This window comes from Bubalus bubalis, chromosome 10 (genome assembly GCF_019923935.1).
Source record: "Bubalus bubalis isolate 160015118507 breed Murrah chromosome 10, NDDB_SH_1, whole genome shotgun sequence".
Classification (NCBI taxonomy): domain Eukaryota; kingdom Metazoa; phylum Chordata; class Mammalia; order Artiodactyla; family Bovidae; genus Bubalus; species Bubalus bubalis.
This window is the reverse complement of record NC_059166.1, coordinates 91,397,055-91,415,530: the sequence shown is the minus strand read 5'-3', so window position 1 is coordinate 91,415,530 and position 18,476 is coordinate 91,397,055. Positions and strand designations below refer to the sequence as shown.

Sequence of the window (18,476 nt, the reverse complement as noted above, 5' to 3'; positions counted from 1 at the left end):
CAAAAAAACTGCTTATACTTTATTTCTTTTTGGCTTCAATGCATCTTCATTGCTGCATGTGGGCTTTCTCTAGTCGTGAGCAGCTCACAGACTCTAGAACTGGGACAGGAGAGTTGTGGTGCAGGAGCTTAGCTATATGTGGAATCTTCCTGCAGCAGGGATCAAACCTATGTCCCCGGCATTGGCAGGTAGACTCTTAACCACTAGACCACCACGAAAGCCCTAAACTGCTTATATTTAAACGTGTAAAATTGGACCAGTTTTGACATATAGACACATCCAGTGAAACCACCACTGTAATCAAGATAATGCCCATTGCATCATCCCAACACTAGGAGGGTACCCTAGTGTCTCTTTCCAGTCCCTTCCCCTTTTGACCCCATCCCTAGGCAATCACGCCCTGACTTCTATCACTATAGATTAGCTTGCATATTCTAGGATTTTACATAAATGAGAGGCTGTTTTTTAATACAAGGATTAATACTATGGTTTCAATTCTCTTAAACATTTCTATACCCGATTCTGAAACTTCAAAGAAGTAAAAAATCTCCAGACACATACACACACACACAGGTGACAATAACATACATAGAACTGACAGCACCCTTATAAGCCAACTAAGGAATACAAATATCATCCTGTAGCATTTTGATACTGGAAAGAGACTGCATGCCAGAGATTTTCATGGGGATGCTTCCTGAACTGTATTCTTGTAGGTGAGATTGATAGGACCTCACATGTCAATTCCTAGTTGCTGTGTGAATGACTCCATAAGCTCCAGAGAAGATGGCTATGGAGCCCAGATCCTTGGGTTTCAGTTATATGCTCACTTAACTGCTCTGCCTTCCCACAGAAGTTTCTAACTCTATCTCATGACCCCTTGGAATGGATTTTGCCCTTCTTTAGCTCCAAGTTCATATTCAGCTTAGGTCTCAAGACTTTAGATCCTGTCAGACACCTGTGAATTTCTCATGCACGTCTTTGGCCTCAGAACTCCCATAGAGCATACAAGAAGGAGCCTACCTGAACCCCGAGGACCTCCAGCCACTGGATCTGAGCACAATACCCCAACTGCGGGGAGCTGCCCGTGAGAAGGGGGTCCTTTGTCCGAAGGACACAGCTCTGGGAGCTGCCTCAGTCCTTGAGGGTTTGCTTGCAACCATAGCTCTCTGTCCCACCACCCCAGAGATTAGGCGCTTATTTACTGCAGGCACCTGGAGTTCTGTGCAAACTTCTCACACATGGAGAAATGTTATCTGGTGTAAGAAATAATAACAGGGTGCCATTCCCATGCTCTCAAGATTTCTTGTGACTGTTTGTAAGATGTATAGGTCAACAAAGAAAATGTTAACTGTCTTGTCTTTCTCACGCTCTTCTGTATAAATATGAGATGCTGAATAAAGTTGGTGTCAGACTGCGTCCCTTCGTGGAGACGTGTCTGAACCTCTCGACCCCATCTTTGTTGTAGATTTCTCTTGCTTTAGTTTCTTTTCTCAGCCCTGCCATGCACGTTCTTGGGACCTGATCGACTTTGCCGGCTGGCACTGGCACCCAACTACTGATGGGAAGGGCTTCCCTGGTGGCTCAGTGGGTAAAGAGTCTGCCTACAGTGAGGGAGAAGTGAGTTCGATCCCTGTCTTGGGAATATCCCCTAGAGAAGGAAATGGCAACCCACTCCAGTATTCTTGCTTGGAGAAGTCCATGGACAGAGGAGCCTGATGGGCTAGAGTCCATGGGGTCACAAAGAGTCGGACTTGACTGAATGACTAACATGTGACTGATGGGAAAGCTGTGTAGCTTCATCTTCCCAAGTAGTGGTTAATAGGTAATGCTTTAAGCTGGACCAAAAAATCAAGAAATGGAGGTATAATCGTGTTTCAAGGGATTTTCCTCTGGGATCCAAACCACGTGGACCATGCACTGTTGGGTGTGTTCAGCCATCTCTCAAAAGCTAAGGCAGAAGCTGGAAATTCGGTGGCATCTGGGGAGGGACAGGGTTCAGGAGGAAGTGGGGGGCTTACTTTGGCCTCTGAATCCCTTTTACACTCCTTCAGATTTTTGTTTCTCCGATGTCTTTAATTAGATTTTTCCATTAAAAAGTTATTCCAACCCCTCACGAATGCTCAACTGGTCCCCTTAAAACTGTGTGAAATGCACCTGTGTGTGCCTACGCAGTCACTAAGTTCTATCTAACGCTTTGTGACCCCATTGACTGTAGCCCACCAGGCTCCTTTGTCCATGGGATTCTCCAGGCAAGAATACCGGAGTGGGTTGTCATTCCTTTCCCCAGAGGATCTTGCCAACCCAGGGATCAAACCCTCCCAGCCCAGGGATCGAACCCAGGTATCCGCATTGCAGACGGATTATTTACCAGCTGGGCCACCAGGGAAGGCCCCCCCCCGCCCCCAAATGCACCTGGATCTCTGCAAATACGGATTCGCGCCACTGAAAGGGATCGTCCCGATGTGGGCTCTTCCCTCACATCTCTGGGACTGTCCCAGCCTGAGTCCACCGTTAAGGCTTCCTTAGCTTCTCGGCTGTGGCCGCCCGCGGGGCGCGCGGGGAAAAGGGAGGCTTAAGCGCTGCCCGGGGGCGAGCCCCAGAGCAGCTGAGCCCGCCGGTAGCAGCAGCAGCTGCGAGTGTTGGAGGCGAGGCCTGCGAGCCAATAAGGCCGCGGGGTGGGGCGGCGCCGGCCAAAGGCCCTAGAAATGCGGGAGCGCGGGCTGCTCTTGCGCTGTGCGGCGGGCCGACCACAGCATGGCCTCTCCCAAGCGGTTTCCGACGCTCGTTCAGCTGGAGCAGCGAGAAGGGACGCTCTTCGAGGTGCTTGGTAACCTCACCAAGCGGCCCTACTGGTTTCACTCCGAGTACCTGAAGAGCCCGAAGGCAGTTCACCTGGAGGCCTGGCTGGTGGAAGCGATCTTCGGTGAGTGGGCCCGGGAGAGCAAGCCAAGGCTGCCGCTTGGCCCCGGGGTGGCCGCGTCCTCGGCAGGCCTCTCCTGCGGTCCAGGCTGCCCTCCAGCGCCCCTGCTGCCGCCTCCCCTCCCGCCCCCGCTGCTAACGACGTCTTTGCTTCCCGCGCAGGCCGGGGTGGAGAACACATCCCTCACGTCGAGTGTGTGTCGCAGACCCTGCTTCACGTTCATCAGTGGGACCCGGACGGCGAGGCTGAAATCTTGATATTTGGCCGGCCTTATTACCAGCAGGATGTATCCAAGATGATCATGAACTTGGCTGACTATCACCGTCAACTCCGGGCGCGAAGTACGCGGATGGGAACCATGAAAGGCACCCTAGGCAGGCCCCGTGTTCTTGGCAGAGGTCCTGATGCTTCCCGGCTGTGCCTGGGCAGCGGTCTCACTCTTGTAGTTCTCCTGGGAGAGGGTTTCCTCTTTGCAAGGGATCTAGAAGAGCAAACTGACCTCCTGTTCTCAGATTTCGGACCCCAAGCCCCGCAGCCCGAACGGATAACCCCCTTCGTGGGACGCATGGGACACAGGTGCTACTTCCTCTCTTTGCTCTTCTTCCAGGCTCTGAGAAGGCTCCTGCCCGGGAGGCGGCCACCCAGCGGTCCCCCGACGCTGTCCAGGAGGCCGGAACCCAGCGGTCCCCCGACGCTGTCCAGGAGGCCGGAACCCAGCGGTCCCCAGACGCAGTCCAGGAGGCCGGGACCCAGCGATCCCCAGACGAAGTCCAGGAGGCCGGGACCCAGCGATCCCCTAGCGCAAACCAGCAGGCGGCGATTCAACTGTCATCCGGGAAAGCCCGGGAGACGGGGACCCAGCGATCCCCCATTGCTGCCCGAGAGGCCGGGACCCAGCGATCCCCCATTGCTGCCCGAGAGGCCGGGACCCAGCGATCCCCCAGCGCAATCCAGCAGGCGGCGACCCAATTGTCACCCCAGAAAGTCCAGGAGACTGGGACCCACCGGTCCCCCGGCGCAGCCCGCGAGGCGGCCACCCAGCGGTCCCCCGGCGCAGCCCGCGAGGCGGCCACCCAGCGGTCCCCCGGCGCTGCCCGCGAGGCGGCCACCCAGCGGTCCCCCGGCGCAGCCCGCGAGGCGGCCACCCAGCGGTCCCCCGGCGCAGCCCGCGAGGCGGCCACCCAGCGGTCCCCCGGCGCAGCCCGCGAGGCGGCCACCCAGCGGTCCCCCGGCGCAGCCCGCGAGGCGGCCACCCAGCGGTCCCCCGGCGCAGCCCGCGAGGCGGCCACCCAGCGGTCCCCCGGCGCAGCCCGCGAGGCGGCCACCCAGCGGTCCCCCGGCGCAGCCCGCGAGGCGGCCACCCAGCGGTCCCCCGGCGCAGCCCGCGAGGCGGCCACCCAGCGGTCCCCCGGCGCAGCCCGCGAGGCGGCCACCCAGCGGTCCCCCGGCGCAGCCCGCGAGGCGGCCACCCAGCGGTCCCCCGGCGCAGCCCGCGAGGCGGCCACCCAGCGGTCCCCCGGCGCAGCCCGCGAGGCGGCCACCCAGCGGTCCCCCGGCGCAGCCCGCGAGGCGGCCACCCAGCGGTCCCCCGGCGCAGCCCGCGAGGCGGCCACCCAGCGGTCCCCCGGCGCAGCCCGCGAGGCGGCCACCCAGCGGTCCCCCGGCGCATCCTGGAAAGCCGGAACCCAGAGCTTCCTCGAAGTTACGCAGGATCCAGATACCAGTTTCTGAAGGCGTTCCGCGCTCAGGAGCAAGAGAGCCAGGCAAGGTCCAAGTGAAAGCCCCTCCTGGAAACCTGTTCTCCCAAGTCCCGTTCTACTGCAGCAGCTGAGAAAAGAATGGTGTGCGTTTATGATTTTTGGTTTCCCTGGTCCCCGCCACTCCCTGCTAAAAGTTTGCAAACATGAATCTGAAGAGTTCTAATAAAGAATCAAATTTCCCTAACGTCTGTTATTAATAACTGGCAGAGAGATGCGGAGGGAGAAGCACCTTCCTCCAGCAGCAGCTATTGCTCTGGACTGCTTTCCATCTAGATGCATGCGTGCTAAGTCGCTTCAGTCGTGTCTGACTCTTTACTATCCTGTGGACTGTAGCCTCCTCATTCCATTGGATTCTCCAGACAAGAATGCTGGAGGTGGTTGCTATGCTCTTCACTAGGGGATCTTCCCCCCACTGGGATCCAACCCGCATCTCTGACGTCTCCTGATTGGCAGGCGGGTTCTTTACCGCTAGCGCCACCTGGGAGGACCCCTACCCATAACACAGGTGAGAGCTTTTAGTTTTGCACCCGCCTGGGGCCTCAATCTCTCCCGCCTCTGTCAGGAGCTTCCCCGGTGCTCCCTTATCGCGCGCGCCTGGCTTTGCAAGGTGAGGGACCTCCAGGGCCGGCGAGTCTGTCCTCACGGGAAAACTTTCCAAGCCTGCCATGTTTCTACTCAAAGTGACATGGGACGCGAAAACTTGGTTTCAACCCGGGCCTCACGGCTGGGTGCAAGTGACTTACCAACTTGAGCAACTGCTGGCTAGGAGGGAAAACTGAAAGGGCCAGGACAATCCAGCAGTCCTCTCCAAGTCCTGCGCGGGTCACTCAATCTTCAGCGATAGTTTGAAGTTATTGAGACACAAGCAGTGCTGGTGACTCTTCTCAACCAATTAGTAACCACAGGAGTGGGGTGCTCTTTGTCACTTTAAGATTCAAACATACTTGACATGTTCAGTTCAGATGAGTCGCTCATTCGTGTCCGAGTCTTTGCGTCACCATGAATCGCACCATGCCAGGCCTCCCTGTCCATCACCAACTCCTGGAATTTACACAAACTCATGTCCATCGAGTCGGTGATGCCACCCAGCCATCTCATCCTCTGTTGTCCCCTTCTCCTCCTGCCCCCAATCCCTCCCAGCATCAGGGTCTTTTCCAATGAGTCAACTCTTTGCATGAGGTGGCCAAAGTATTGGAGTTTCAGCTTTAGCATCAGTCCTTCCAATAAACACCGAGGACTGATCTCCTTTAGAATGGACTGGTTGGATCTCCTTGCAGTCCAAGGGACTCTCAAGAGTCTTCAACACCACAGTTCAAAAGCATCAATTCTTCTGAGCTCAGCTTTCTTCACAGTCCAACTCTCACATCCATATATGACCACTGGAAAAAACATAGCCTTGATTAGATGGACCTTTGTTGGCAAAGTAATGTCTCTGCTTTTCCATATGCTATCTAGGTTGGTCATAACTTTCCTTCCAAGGAGTAAGTGTCTTTTAATTTCATGACTTCAATCACCATCTGCAGTGGTTTTGGAGCCCAAAAAAATAAAGTCTGACAGTTTCCCCATCTATTTCCCATGAAGTGATGGGACCAGATGCCATGATCTTCGTTTTCTGAATGTTGAGCTTTAAGCCAACTTTTTCACTCTCCTCTTTCACTTTCATCAAGAGGCTTTTTAGTTCCTCTTCACTTTCTGCCATAAGGGTGGTCTCATCTGCATATCTGAGGTGATTGATATTTCTCCCGGCAATCTTGATTCCAGCTTGTGCTTCTTCCATCCCAGCGTTTCTCACGATGTACTCTGCATAGAAGTTAAATAAGCAGGGTGACAATATACAGCCTTGATGAACTCCTTTCCCTATTTGGAACCAGTCTGTTGTTCCATGTCCAGTTCTAACTGTTGCTTCCTGACCTGCATACAGATTTCTCAAGAGGCAGGTCAGGTGGTCTGGTATTCCCATCTCTTTCAGAATTCTCCACAGTTTATTGTGATCCACACAGTCAAAGGCTTTGGCATAGTCAATAAAGCAGAAATAGATGTTTTTCTGGAACTCTCTTGCTTTTTCAACATTTAACTTGACATGTTACACTGTGTAAGTTTAGGTGTACAACACCTCTATCAGTTTGGCTTCCTGTTCCTGGCTGCCGACTGGGATGCTGGTCCCCTCACTAGAAGTAAACTGTTAACAGCTGGGTGTTAGGATTAAAAAAAAAAAAAAAACCCATAAATCAAAGCACGAATCAATTTAGTGCTATGAAATTTTCATTTTAAAAATACAAGGAAACCCAATTTTAAAGAGCAGGCAGTGGTATGTCTGTTGTAGACCCTCTAGTCACTACTAATGACCACTCCAATTTTAAATAAGCTTTTGGTTTATGAGGGAATAAAGATGCAAAGCTGAATTTACAAATAGGTTATTAACTATTTTCAGAAGAGCCAAGGGAAGCCAAGGCTGAGTGAGCTCTAAACATTTAAGACACAATAGACTGAAAGGTCCAACTGAAGCTACATCAGAGAAGAATTAAGACTCATCCTTGATCCACACCCCCCCCCGCCCCTCCCTCCAGCTCTAAGTAGTACACACCTTTCAACAGTTTAACTTGCACTTTACATAATTGTATACACCTTTTTTCTCCTTCTAGCAGCTTGATTTTCCTGAGGATGGTTACAGTTTCATTTAGCCCTCCCCTTAGTGGTTGATTAGTTTCCCAAATTACTCAATTACAAACGCTGCCTTTAATTTCTACTTGCTCCTTCAGTCCTCCTAACTGGAGATCCACCAACATCAGTGTTCACAGCAGCACTATTTATAGTAGCCAAGATATGGAAGCAGCCTAGGTGTCCAACAACAGAAGAATGAATAAAGAAGATGTAGTACATACATACACAATGATATATTACTTAGCCATAAGAATGAAATTGTCACAACAACGTGGATGGACCTCGAGTATTATGCTTAGTTAAGTCAGAGAAAAACAAATACTGTTATCACTTGTATATGGAATCTAAAAAATAAACTAATATATATAACAAAACAGAAATAGACTTACAGATACAGAGAACAAATTAGTGGTTACCAATGAGGATGAGGTAGGGGAATGGGCAAGATAGGGGAATATAACTAAGAGATACAAACTACTATGTATACAGTTGATAGGCAACAAGAGTCTCTTCTTGTGCTGCACAGGGACATATAGCCATTATTTTGTAATAACTAAGTGGAGTATAAGCTGTAAAACTACTGAACCACTATGTTGTACAACTACTATGTTGTACACCTAAAACTAACATATTTTAAATCAACTCTACTTAAACTCTAAAAAGGTTTTTTTTTTCCTTAATCCTGAAGAATTCTGGAAACACTGACTTGCACATTTCTGCAAGTAAAATGACTAAGGGTTAGTAAAGAAGTCAGCCTAAACAGGTTTTTAACAGGCTGAATAGAGGCACCAAAGAAAAAGGTTCGCTGTTGACAGACTGGAAAACGCCTGAGCTAGCCATGCAGCTCACATAACAGCCTGGCCAGGGCCCCCTGCTCGGCTGTGCGAGGTTGGCACTATTTCACTATTTCCCTATTTCCCTTATCAGAATTCCTTAACTCCACACTTTTGATCAAAACAAGGCCTCTTAAAATATCACTATTAAGAGTGGAAACCAAACATGTGCTTCCTGATGTGATGCACTGTGAAAGACAGAGTATGATTTACCCAATATTTTTGCCAAAAATATACAACCTAGATCTAACCATGCTGCTGCTAAGTCGCTTCAGTCGTGTCCGACTCTGTGCGACCCCATAGACGGCAGCCCACTAGGCTCCTCTGTCCCTGGGATTTTCCAGGCAAGAATACTGGAGTGGGTTGCCATTTTCTTCTCCAAACTATGAGGAAGCACCAAAAAACAACAGGATTTGTGAGCAAGAAAAAGATAAAAGCAGATTGTTTGAGAACAGTGAATCCTGCTTGCACACTTTAGGGGCAATGTATACAGATTGGTAGCGAATCATTTAGTGTGGAGGGTGTCTTTCAGTGGGCTCACTAGAGCTATTAAAATTTACAATGTGAGCTGTTTATGCATTCTCTGGATATCTTGGGAATATAGCTATGGAGCATAAGTGACAGGTTATTTCTGTTATGTCCACCTGTATGCTTCAGTTTCATATATATTTTCACTATTTACAGCATCAGAATTTTTCACTAGACCCTAAGGAAAAACTTTATTACAGCCTTCTCGGGTCCTTCGGAAGCACATGTAAAATCAGATTCTAAAAAAGGCTCTCATCTTATAGCCTCAGCACCTAAAAAGGTGGTTGTGATTATAACTGGAATTGCACTGAGTTCTGAGAAGACTGACCACAAATGTGCAACCCTGGACTTTGCTAGCCAAGAACATAGTGTCTTCACTTATTCAGCTGTTTATCCTTCCTCCTTCCACCCTGTGCATTAATGTGAAGCAGGACGTAATAAGTTAGTATTTTTATAATCCCTAAGGTAAAACAGAGGGGGAAAATCTCTTTAAAGTATTGTTACAATGATAAATAAAAATTTATCTAACATAAAATAATGAAAGAGGAAAAGAACAAAAAAGACATGATAGGAAACAAAGCAAAATGGCAGACAAATTCAATCATATTGATAATTACATTAAAGTAGAACGGGCTAAGTCCCCCACTCAAAAAGAAGAGATATTCCAACTAGATAAAGACAGATGCAAAAGACTATATAGAATAGTATTCTATCAATACTTAAATGTCCAGAAAATGTGACTTAGTGGAGACAGACAGCAGACTGCCTGGCGCTGGAGGCAGGAGTGAGGACAGACTTTGTAAAGTGATGGAAAAGTTCCCAAGCTGGCCTGTGTTGATGGTGGCACAACTCAAAAGAAAGTAAACTGCACACTCACATTTTCATATTATGTAACCAACTAAGTGCATTTTTAAAAATTGCAGTTCAATAGCACTAATACCTCGGAGAAGGCAATGGCACCCCACTCCAGTACTCTTGCCTGGAAAATCCCATGGGCGGAGGAGCCTGGTAGGCTGCAGTCCATGGGGTCGTGAAGAGTCAGACACGACTGAGCGACTTCACTTTCACTTTTCACTTTCATGCATTGGAGGAGGAAATGGCAACCCACTCCAGTGTTCTTGCCTGGAGAATCCCAGGGACGGGGGAGCCTGGTGGGCTGCTGTCTATGGGGTCGCACAGAGTTGGACACAACTGAAGTGACTTAGCAGCAGCAGCAGCAGCAGCAGCCTTAATACCTAAATTCTCTAAAATAAAGATTGTTGACAAAGATGTAGAGCGACTGGAAGTCTCATACATTGCTGAAAGGAATGGAAATTGGTTCAGTCACCTTGACAACTTGAACTTACACACACCCTATCACCTAGCAATTTCAATCCTAGATATATACTCAATAGAAATGCACATATGTATGCACCCAATTATGTACAATTTTCATAGTAGCCCTATTTGTTATAAGTTCAAATGGGGAACAATCAAAGTACATATCAACAGGATGGAAAACTAAAGGTTTCTTCATACAATGGAAATATAACTGCTGGCAACATGAACAAATCCTACAATGAGTCCAGTTATAGTTGTCACAACAGTAGTTATCCTTGGGGATGCAAGCAGGGGCTTCTGGAGTGTAACTAATGCCTTTTTCCCCTCTGGCTTCTGGCTTAATGGATGTGTTCTCTTTGATGAATCTTTTCCCACTGTGGATATACATGGCTTTGGTATGAATAGAATGCTCTACATCAATAAAATGTTTACCAAAATTACAGAAAAATATTTGGAGTAATAGAAAACTTCTTAAAGGGACTATATGAGCAGCGAGATTTTGTAATTACTTTATTATTTTATATATCACCTTATTTAAAAATATTGAGGATGTAAGTATGTTTGTCATCAGAAAAATCAACAATGCTATTTTTGAACATGGTACTAATAGGTATTTCTATTCTGGCAACATGTTAGAAAAAAAATTATCTTGTCCCTTAATAGAGTAACAAATATTATGGATTCTTAACAAATTAAGTTTATTCTAACTCCTCTTAAAACACACATGCACACAAAGAGAATGGGACTAAATTCAATCATGGAGAAAAATAAAACCACATGGGAAAGTATAATAGAGATGTGAGATGCTAGAATCAATGTTTTGGTTCAAATCTCACACATCATCACATCCTAGCTGTGTGACCTCAGCAATTTACTGAGACTGCAAGCATCCTATGCTTACCACAAGGCCTGGTATGTGACACAAGCTCTTATCAATACATATATAACTAGAATTACTTCCAAGTTCTGAAAATTAGAATGACAGAGCAACTACTCTTTTTATATATTGAATATTGCATTAGTTTGCTAGGGCTACCATCACAAAATAACAGACAAGGTGGCTTAAACAACATATTGCTGAGCATTACTTTACTAGCGTGTGAGATGAGTGCAATTGTGCGGTAGTTTGAGCATTCTTTGGCATTGCCTTTCTTTGGGATTGGAATAAAAACTGACCTTTTCCAGTCCTGTGGCCACTGCTGAGTTTTCCAAATTTGATGGCACATTGAGTGCAGCACTTGCACAGCATCATCTTTCAGGATTTGAAATAGCTCAACAGCAATACATGAACCGTGAACTTCCAGATGTTCAAGCTGGTTTTAGAAAAGGCAGAGGAACCAGAGACCAAATTGCCAACACCCGCTGGATCATCGAAAAAGCAAGAGAATTCCAGAAAAACATCTATTTCTGCTTTATTGACTATGCCAAAGCCTTTGACTGTGTGGATCACAATAAACTGTGGAAAATCCTGAAAGAGATGGGAATACCAGACCACCTGACCTGCCTCTTGAGAAATGTGTATGCAGGTCAGGAAGCAACAGTTAGAACTGGACATGGAACAGCAGACTGGTTCCAAATAGGAAAAGGAGTACATCAAGGCTGTATATTGTCACCCTGCTTATTTAACTTACATGCAGAGTACATCATAAGAAATGCTGGGATGGAAGAAGCACAAGCTGGAATCAAGATTGTCAGGAGAAATATCAATCACCTTAGATATGCAGATGACACCAGCCTTATGGCAGAAAGTGAAGAAGAACTAAAGAGCCTCTTGATGAAAGTGAAAGAGGAGAGTGAAAAAGTTGGCTTAAAACTCAACATTCAGAAAACAAAGATCATGGCATCTGGTCCCATCCCTTCATGGCAAATAGATGGGGAAACAGTGTCCGACTTTATTTTTGGGGGCTCCAAAATCACTGCAGATGGTGACTGCAGCCATGAAATTAAAAGACGTTTACTCCTTGGAAGGAAAGTTATGACCAACCTAGATAGCATATGGAAAAGCAGAGACATGACTTTGCCAACAAAGGTCTGTCTAGTCAAGTCTATGTTTTTTCCAGTGGTCATATATGGATGTGAGAGTTGGACTGTGAAGAAAGCTGAGTGCCCAAGAATTGATGCTTTTGAACTGTGGTGTTGGAGAAGACTCTTGAGAGTCCCTTGGACTGCAAGGAGATCCAACCAGTCCATTCTAAAGGAGATCAGTCCTGAGTTTTCATTGGAAGGACTGACGCTAAAGCTGAAACTCCAATACTTTGGCCACCTCATGCAAAGAGTTGACTCATTGGAAAAAGACTCTGATGCTGGGAGGGATTTGGGGCAGGAGGAGAAGGGGACGACAGAGGATGAGATGGCTGGATGGCATCACTGACTCGATGGATGTGAGTGTGAGTGAGTGAACTCCAGGAGTTGGTGATAGACAGGGAGGCCTGGCGTGGTGCGATTCATGGGGTCGAAAACAGTCGGACATGACTGAGTGACTGAACTGAACTGAACTGGCTTAAACAACAGATACTTATTTTCTCAAATAAAATAAGTATCTTATTTTATTTAAAATGAGTATTTCTGGAGGCTATAAGCCCGAGCTCAAGGTGTCAGAAGGTTTGGTTTCTTCTGAGGCCCCTCTCCTTGGCTTACAGAGATGGCTGCCTTCTTGCTGTGGCCTCACCTGGTCTTTCCTTTGGTCATACACATACCTGTATCTGTATTTCCTCTTATTAATAAAAGTCATACTGGCCCACAGATGACCTCATTTAACGTTAATCACCTCTTTAAAGACCCTATTTCAAACTGAGTCACATTCTGAGGTACTGTGGTTAGGACTTCAACATGTCAATGTGTATAAAGAGTAGAGAACAGGATCATACAGTAACTTAGTTTAGGATAATTTTTGGAAAATTGGAATAATTTTAAGCATAACCTTCTTCCTTTAAATGCTGAATAGTCAAAATACATCCAAAAGTTTTTATAAAAATCCCACTAGTAAATACCTGTAGGAGTATTTATCAAATTTCTACAAAAGGAGTAAAAGTAGGCACTCCTAAGCTTAACTGTAAAAGGTGAGGATGAGGGGAAAATCACACAGAAAATAGTAATTGGTTTAACTACATACGATAAAAATTTTTGTATGCAAAAGACTTGAGCAGCAAATGGGTGGACAATATTGGTTATAATGGCTCATTATTTGTTATAAAAGCTTACACAGATAATAAAAACCCTTATCTTCAGAGTTGAAAGAAGTAATGACAGAAAAGAATAAAGAAAAATGTAAAAAGCTTTTAACAAAAATGTGAAGCAAAGTAGAATAATGTTCAGTATCACTTGTAATCAAAGATTTGTGTTGCTGTTGAGTCACTAAGTCATGTCCGACTCTTTGTGACTCCATGGACCATGGCATGCCAGGCTCCTCTGTCCTCTACTATCTCAAGTGATTGCTCAAATTCATGTTCGCTGAATCAATGATGCTATCTAACCATCTCATTTTCTGCCACCTTCTTCTTTCGCCTTCAATCTTTCCAAGAAACAGGGCCTTTTCCAATGAGTTGGTCTTCACATCAGGTAGTGAAGTATTAGAGCTTCAGTATCAGTCCTTCCAATGAATATTCAGGGTTGATTTCCTTTAGGATTGACTGGTTTTATCTCCTTGTAGTCCAACTGATTCTCAAGAATCTTCTCCAGTACAATTCAAAAGCATCAGTTCTTCAGTACTCAGCCTTTTTTATGGTCCACCTCTCACATCTGTACATGACTACTGGAAAAACCACAGTTCTGACTATACAAACCTTGGTTGGCAAAATGATGTCTCTGCTTTTTAGTATGCTGTCTAGGCTATCATAGCTTACCTTCCAAGGATCAAGTGTATTTTAATCTAATGACTGCAGTCTATTATATGCTTATAAAAGAAGGTTTACTGCAGACTTTTCTGAGTGTGGATAAAAGAAGACTTTACTAAGAGTAAAGTTAATGCCTGCATATGTGTGTATGTGTATGGGTGTATGGGGGGACAGCTGTTGTGTCAAACTCTTTGTGACCCCATAGACTGTGGGGTGCCAGGCTTCTCTGTCCATGGAATTTTCCAGGCAAGAATACTAGATTGCCATTTCCTATTGTTCCAATATTGCCATTGCCATTGTTCCTTCCCAACCCAGGGATCAAACAGGCATCTCTTGTGTCTCTTGCACTGGCAGGCAGATTGTTTACCACTGTCCCACCTGGGAAACCCAAGATTTGTGTGTATGTGCTTAAAATCCTTGAAAAGTGCTATTATCCCTTACTGACAAGGGGTGAAGAAACTGCCAGAGCTAAATTAATTCCAACTTTGTGTCTGAAACCATGGAGCTCTTGGCAATCATTCCTCCAACAATTCTGCTTCCTGAAAGTGGAAGCAGCATGGGGTTGAGACTGTTTTGCACAGATTGGTCACATCACTGTATAGGTAACAGAAAAACAACTCAGCCCATGCAGGACACCTGCCTGGGGAGGAGGTGGGGGGACAGCTGGGGAGACAGCTGGCTGGAAGGACACCACTCAGTGCACCAGCTGCCCTGGACCCTGGCTCCTCTGGTGAATTACAGCCCCAGCAGAAGGGAGGAATGCTGATCACCTCAGCTTGCATGTTGAAATGCCCTCCCACATTTGAGGTCAGAGACTCCACTCTAAGAAAACACATGGCACACTGAGTGCTATTGTGAAGCCAAATACCAGCTTAAAACTGAGAGCCTCATAGGAGAAGTGCTGGCATTACCTAAGAGCTTGTTAGAAATGCAAATTCACAGGCCTGATGTACTGACTCAGAATCAGTGCAGAAGGGGCTGAGGAAGCTATGTTGCAGAAAGTTCTCAAGATGATTCTTAAAGTTTGAGAACAAATGATGCAAAAGAAACTCAAAGCTGATTGACCCTGCATTTCTGGCCTCTGCATGTAAGGGCCTGAGTCTGACCATAAAAATCATAAAAGGGTTAATAGCTTCAAAATGGTAACTACTAAGAAAAAAAAAAAGAAACCCATCACCTAACAGCCTTTTACCCACCTCTCACATCAAGACATGAATGAACAGTCTTTTATAAATTTGCTTAATTTTGAGTGAGCAAAGATCTTTATGCCTTCAGACAAAATGAAATTCATTTATTAACTAGAATGGCACTACAAACTCAGGTTTGAAGCAAAATAATCAAACCACTATACTTCATCAAGACTCGGGTGGGGAAAGGCAGAGATTTAAGGATATTTGCTTCTCTTGAACATTAGCAGCAGAAGCAGGACTGTTCTCACGTTCCTGACAACACTCATGCAACAGGATGCTGGGGCACCTGGGGACCTGGTGCCTGGGCCTTCAGGAATTCCTCGAGTTGTTCCATCTTCTCAGCTGGATAAGGAAAAAATGCTGGGTTTCAAACTCCTCCTCCAAGGGGGAAGGGGTGTGCTGGCAGTATCATTTCTCGGGCTGGAAGCTCTAAATCTAGGATCTGAAATTAGTGGGCTGACGGAACTGAAGCCAGCACCAGCAGGTAGGTGTCTGAATGCACATCTCAGCTTTGCTTTCTCAGGGTCCTGCTTGGACTCCTCTCTCAAGGGAGGCCCAGGGATCACCAGCAAAATGGAGTTGGGACACTGCAAGGAGTTTTGGGAAGACGAGAGGCTGGAAGGAAGTCAGGTAAGGCCAGGCAGTTCCCCCTGCCTTCCTCCCAGGCGTGTTTGCCAAGCCCCTCACCTCGGGCGCGCTGCTCCCGGTGCACCGACGCCTGGCTCAGAAGCACGGTCTTCACCTGACGCTGGACTGCCGGCCGCGCGAAAACGGTGACTTCGACTACGTTCCCAGCGTCAACAGCGTCCACCATCAGCAGGGCCTGGCTCATCCACTCCATTTCTGGAACCAAGGCTCGGTCTGGCCCTGAAAACGAAATGAAAGCCAGAGAAGAGTGTGGGTGAGGGGCAGGAGACGCTGGCCACGAAGGGATGTAACGGCCTGGGACCCGGCGCGGCTCGGGGCCCTCGACCGCTCTGAGAGGCCCGCTAGGCCCAGGGTCGCACACCAAAGATCAAGTCGGCCAGCCACGCCTCCAGGAAGAACACCAGCGGATTCCTCAACTCCTGCGCAGGAAACCACCACGGCCGGATGCGAACCCGTTGCGAGGGAAGCGGGAACCCCAGCAGCCTGTCCCCGCGGGCCTCGGAGTCGCCAGCGTTGTCGACCATGCTCCAACCACAGGCGAGAAGAGCAGCTCTGGCGGGACTCCGGGAGGCGCGAAGCCTGGGCCATTTACTGCTCGCGGCCTGCCCCGCCCCCTCCGGTGCGCATGCGCCCAGCCACAGCGCGGCCCAGGGGCTGGGACTCGCGCCGATATCCCGGCGCCTGGAGTTCCCGCATATACGCCGCGCGGTCCCCTAGCATGTCTCACCGTGGAGCCCTGGAGGCTCTAGGAGGCTTTGCCAGGCAATTAACGGTCGACCCCGAGGCGTCCGTAGTTCCCGGATCGTGTGGTTGTATGAAGTGGGGTCCCGTCTAGGCCCGGTCGGGTCAGGCCGCGGGCGGGCTCCTGGAATCCGTATCTTCTTTCTCATATTCCAACTCTGGTTTGTTGCCGCTTCAGAATCATTTCTGCAAGTGCGTCGTGTCTAAAATGCAGTCATCAGACATGGTCGTTCCAAGAGATGTAGCAGGTGGAGACAAAAGTCGTTTACTTCCAAAATCCTCAAACAGCGAGTACTGATGAACATTTATTCTCAGTGTTCTTAATTTTAGTTAAAATTTTAACTTGTGAAGATTTCTCACGGTTTAAAAAGTTGTTTAACGCTCATGTACCACCTCCCCTTGCCCCATTTAACAAGATGTTAATATTTCCCGCATTTGCCTTCTCTCGTCTTTAAAACAGATGCCACTAAAGACCTTTCCTCTCTCCCCACAGGAAATTATTGTCCTGAAGGTTGTGTGAGTAGACCGCGCGCGTTCCTGTTCTTTCCATAGTGCATTTCTACAAGTATTGTTTGATAATTGTTGTATAGACAGCATCTGCTATACAAACGACTGGGCACTTACAATTAGTTAAGATGTGTTTGTTTTTTACATCTTTTTAATGAAAGATGTTGATCATTTATGTAAGGGGGATGGTATTAATGTACTGAATTCCCTCATCCGCATCATCTAGGCCTTAACAGTAATCCAAGAGGAGATACTGAATCTAGCTTTACTGGATACTTTTATTTCAATTTAATTTTTAAAATGAACATAATAATACATGCATATTGTAAAAAAAAAAAAGCCTTGAGGATATAAAGTAATATGGGTAAGTTCTCCCTTTCATATATTCTCCCTCAGTATTACTAATTACTTTTCAATCATGTATACTGTGAATGTCTTCTAGTTTAAATTGTCTTTTCACCTTTTTTAAGGTGTTTTTGAGGAATACAGTTCTGAATTTTAATATAGTCAGATGTATCAGTCTTTAAGGTAAGTTCATTGTGTCTTTCTTAAGTCCTGCTCTGCCCTGAGGTCTAAAGACATTCTCTATACTTTCCACTAAGAATGCTCAAGTTTCTACCATAACTTTAAAATTCCCAAACCACCTGGGGTTAATTTTTTCAGCTGGGCATAATATAGATATAATTTCATCTTTTTATAAATTATTAATATTTTTCCTTGAGCCATTCTCTTCAGAATGCATCCAACTTGAGGCCTCTTCAAATTCTATCCCTGAAAAATTTCAGATTCCTACATGTAGCATGAGTTAGCCACAAGGCTGGTTTGTGGTAGTTAATTATTAGGTCAAGACATACTTGAGAAAGGCAAGGTCATGAAAAATTCCTTTGGCATTCCCATCTGGATGGCAAAGTTTATTTCTGACTTAGTTTATTTTGGAAGTATAGTCATTTGCAGTCTTATACAGAGAATGCACATTGTTTCCTACACTTGGCAAACTTTGAGTTTTAGTAGCTGATCCGTGTCAGCTTCAGAACAGAATTGCAAGGTTTTTAGGATTTAGCTGAATCTGCCAAGGTGAATCAGTTCCATCATTTTATACCTCTAAAGCTTGCTGATTTGACTCTGATTGGTGGGAGAGAGAGCATGACTTGAATACTGGCTCCAATATTTTCTAGTGGTGTGACCGAATACAGGTTATTTGAACTTTCTGCACTTGCTTTCATTTTCTCTTGCTTAGCCCTGGAATGACCAGTCTCAGAGTATTTGGGTTCTGTCAATAAAGTATGTGAGTGAAAGTATTAGATGCTCAGTCTTTTCCAGCTCTTTGCAAACCCATGGATTGTAGCCTGTCCATAGAATTCTCCAGGCGGGAATAATGGAGTGGGTTGCCATTTTCTTCTCCAGGGGATCTTCCCAACCCAGGGGTAGAACCCAGGTCTCCCGCATTCTTTACCATCTGAGCCAACAGGAAATCTTGAAGACAGGCTTCCCTGATGGGGAATCAAACCCAGGCCGGGGTGGTGAGAGCACCA

The 18,476-nt window shown here is 46.7% G+C and overlaps 2 protein-coding genes across 3 annotated transcripts; one reads left to right on the top strand and one right to left on the bottom strand.

Annotated features, from left to right (window-relative positions):
- Window positions 1-2,693: 2,693 nt before the first annotated feature.
- Window positions 2,694-4,862, top strand: KHDC3L (KH domain containing 3 like, subcortical maternal complex member). The gene is made up of 3 exons (XM_025294235.2): window positions 2,694-2,926; window positions 3,085-3,264; window positions 3,531-4,862. The coding sequence occupies exons 1-3, from the start codon at window positions 2,758-2,760 to the stop codon at window positions 4,652-4,654; spliced, it is 1,473 nt and encodes a 490-aa protein (XP_025150020.2). The 5' UTR covers window positions 2,694-2,757; the 3' UTR covers window positions 4,655-4,862.
- A 10,266-nt stretch (window positions 4,863-15,128) lies between these two features.
- LOC102412435 (oocyte-expressed protein homolog) lies at window positions 15,129-16,299 on the bottom strand. 2 transcript variants are annotated; one of them, XM_044924515.2, is made up of 3 exons: window positions 16,149-16,299; window positions 15,736-15,915; window positions 15,129-15,390 (listed from the first exon to the last, which is right to left on the bottom strand). In XM_044924515.2, the coding sequence occupies exons 1-3, from the start codon at window positions 16,282-16,284 to the stop codon at window positions 15,311-15,313; spliced, it is 396 nt and encodes a 131-aa protein (XP_044780450.2). In that variant the 5' UTR covers window positions 16,285-16,299; the 3' UTR covers window positions 15,129-15,310. The 2 variants fall into 2 exon arrangements, with proteins under 2 accessions (XP_044780450.2, XP_006071158.3); XM_006071096.4 differs by having other exon boundaries at window positions 16,058-16,283.
- Window positions 16,300-18,476: the final 2,177 nt, after the last annotated feature.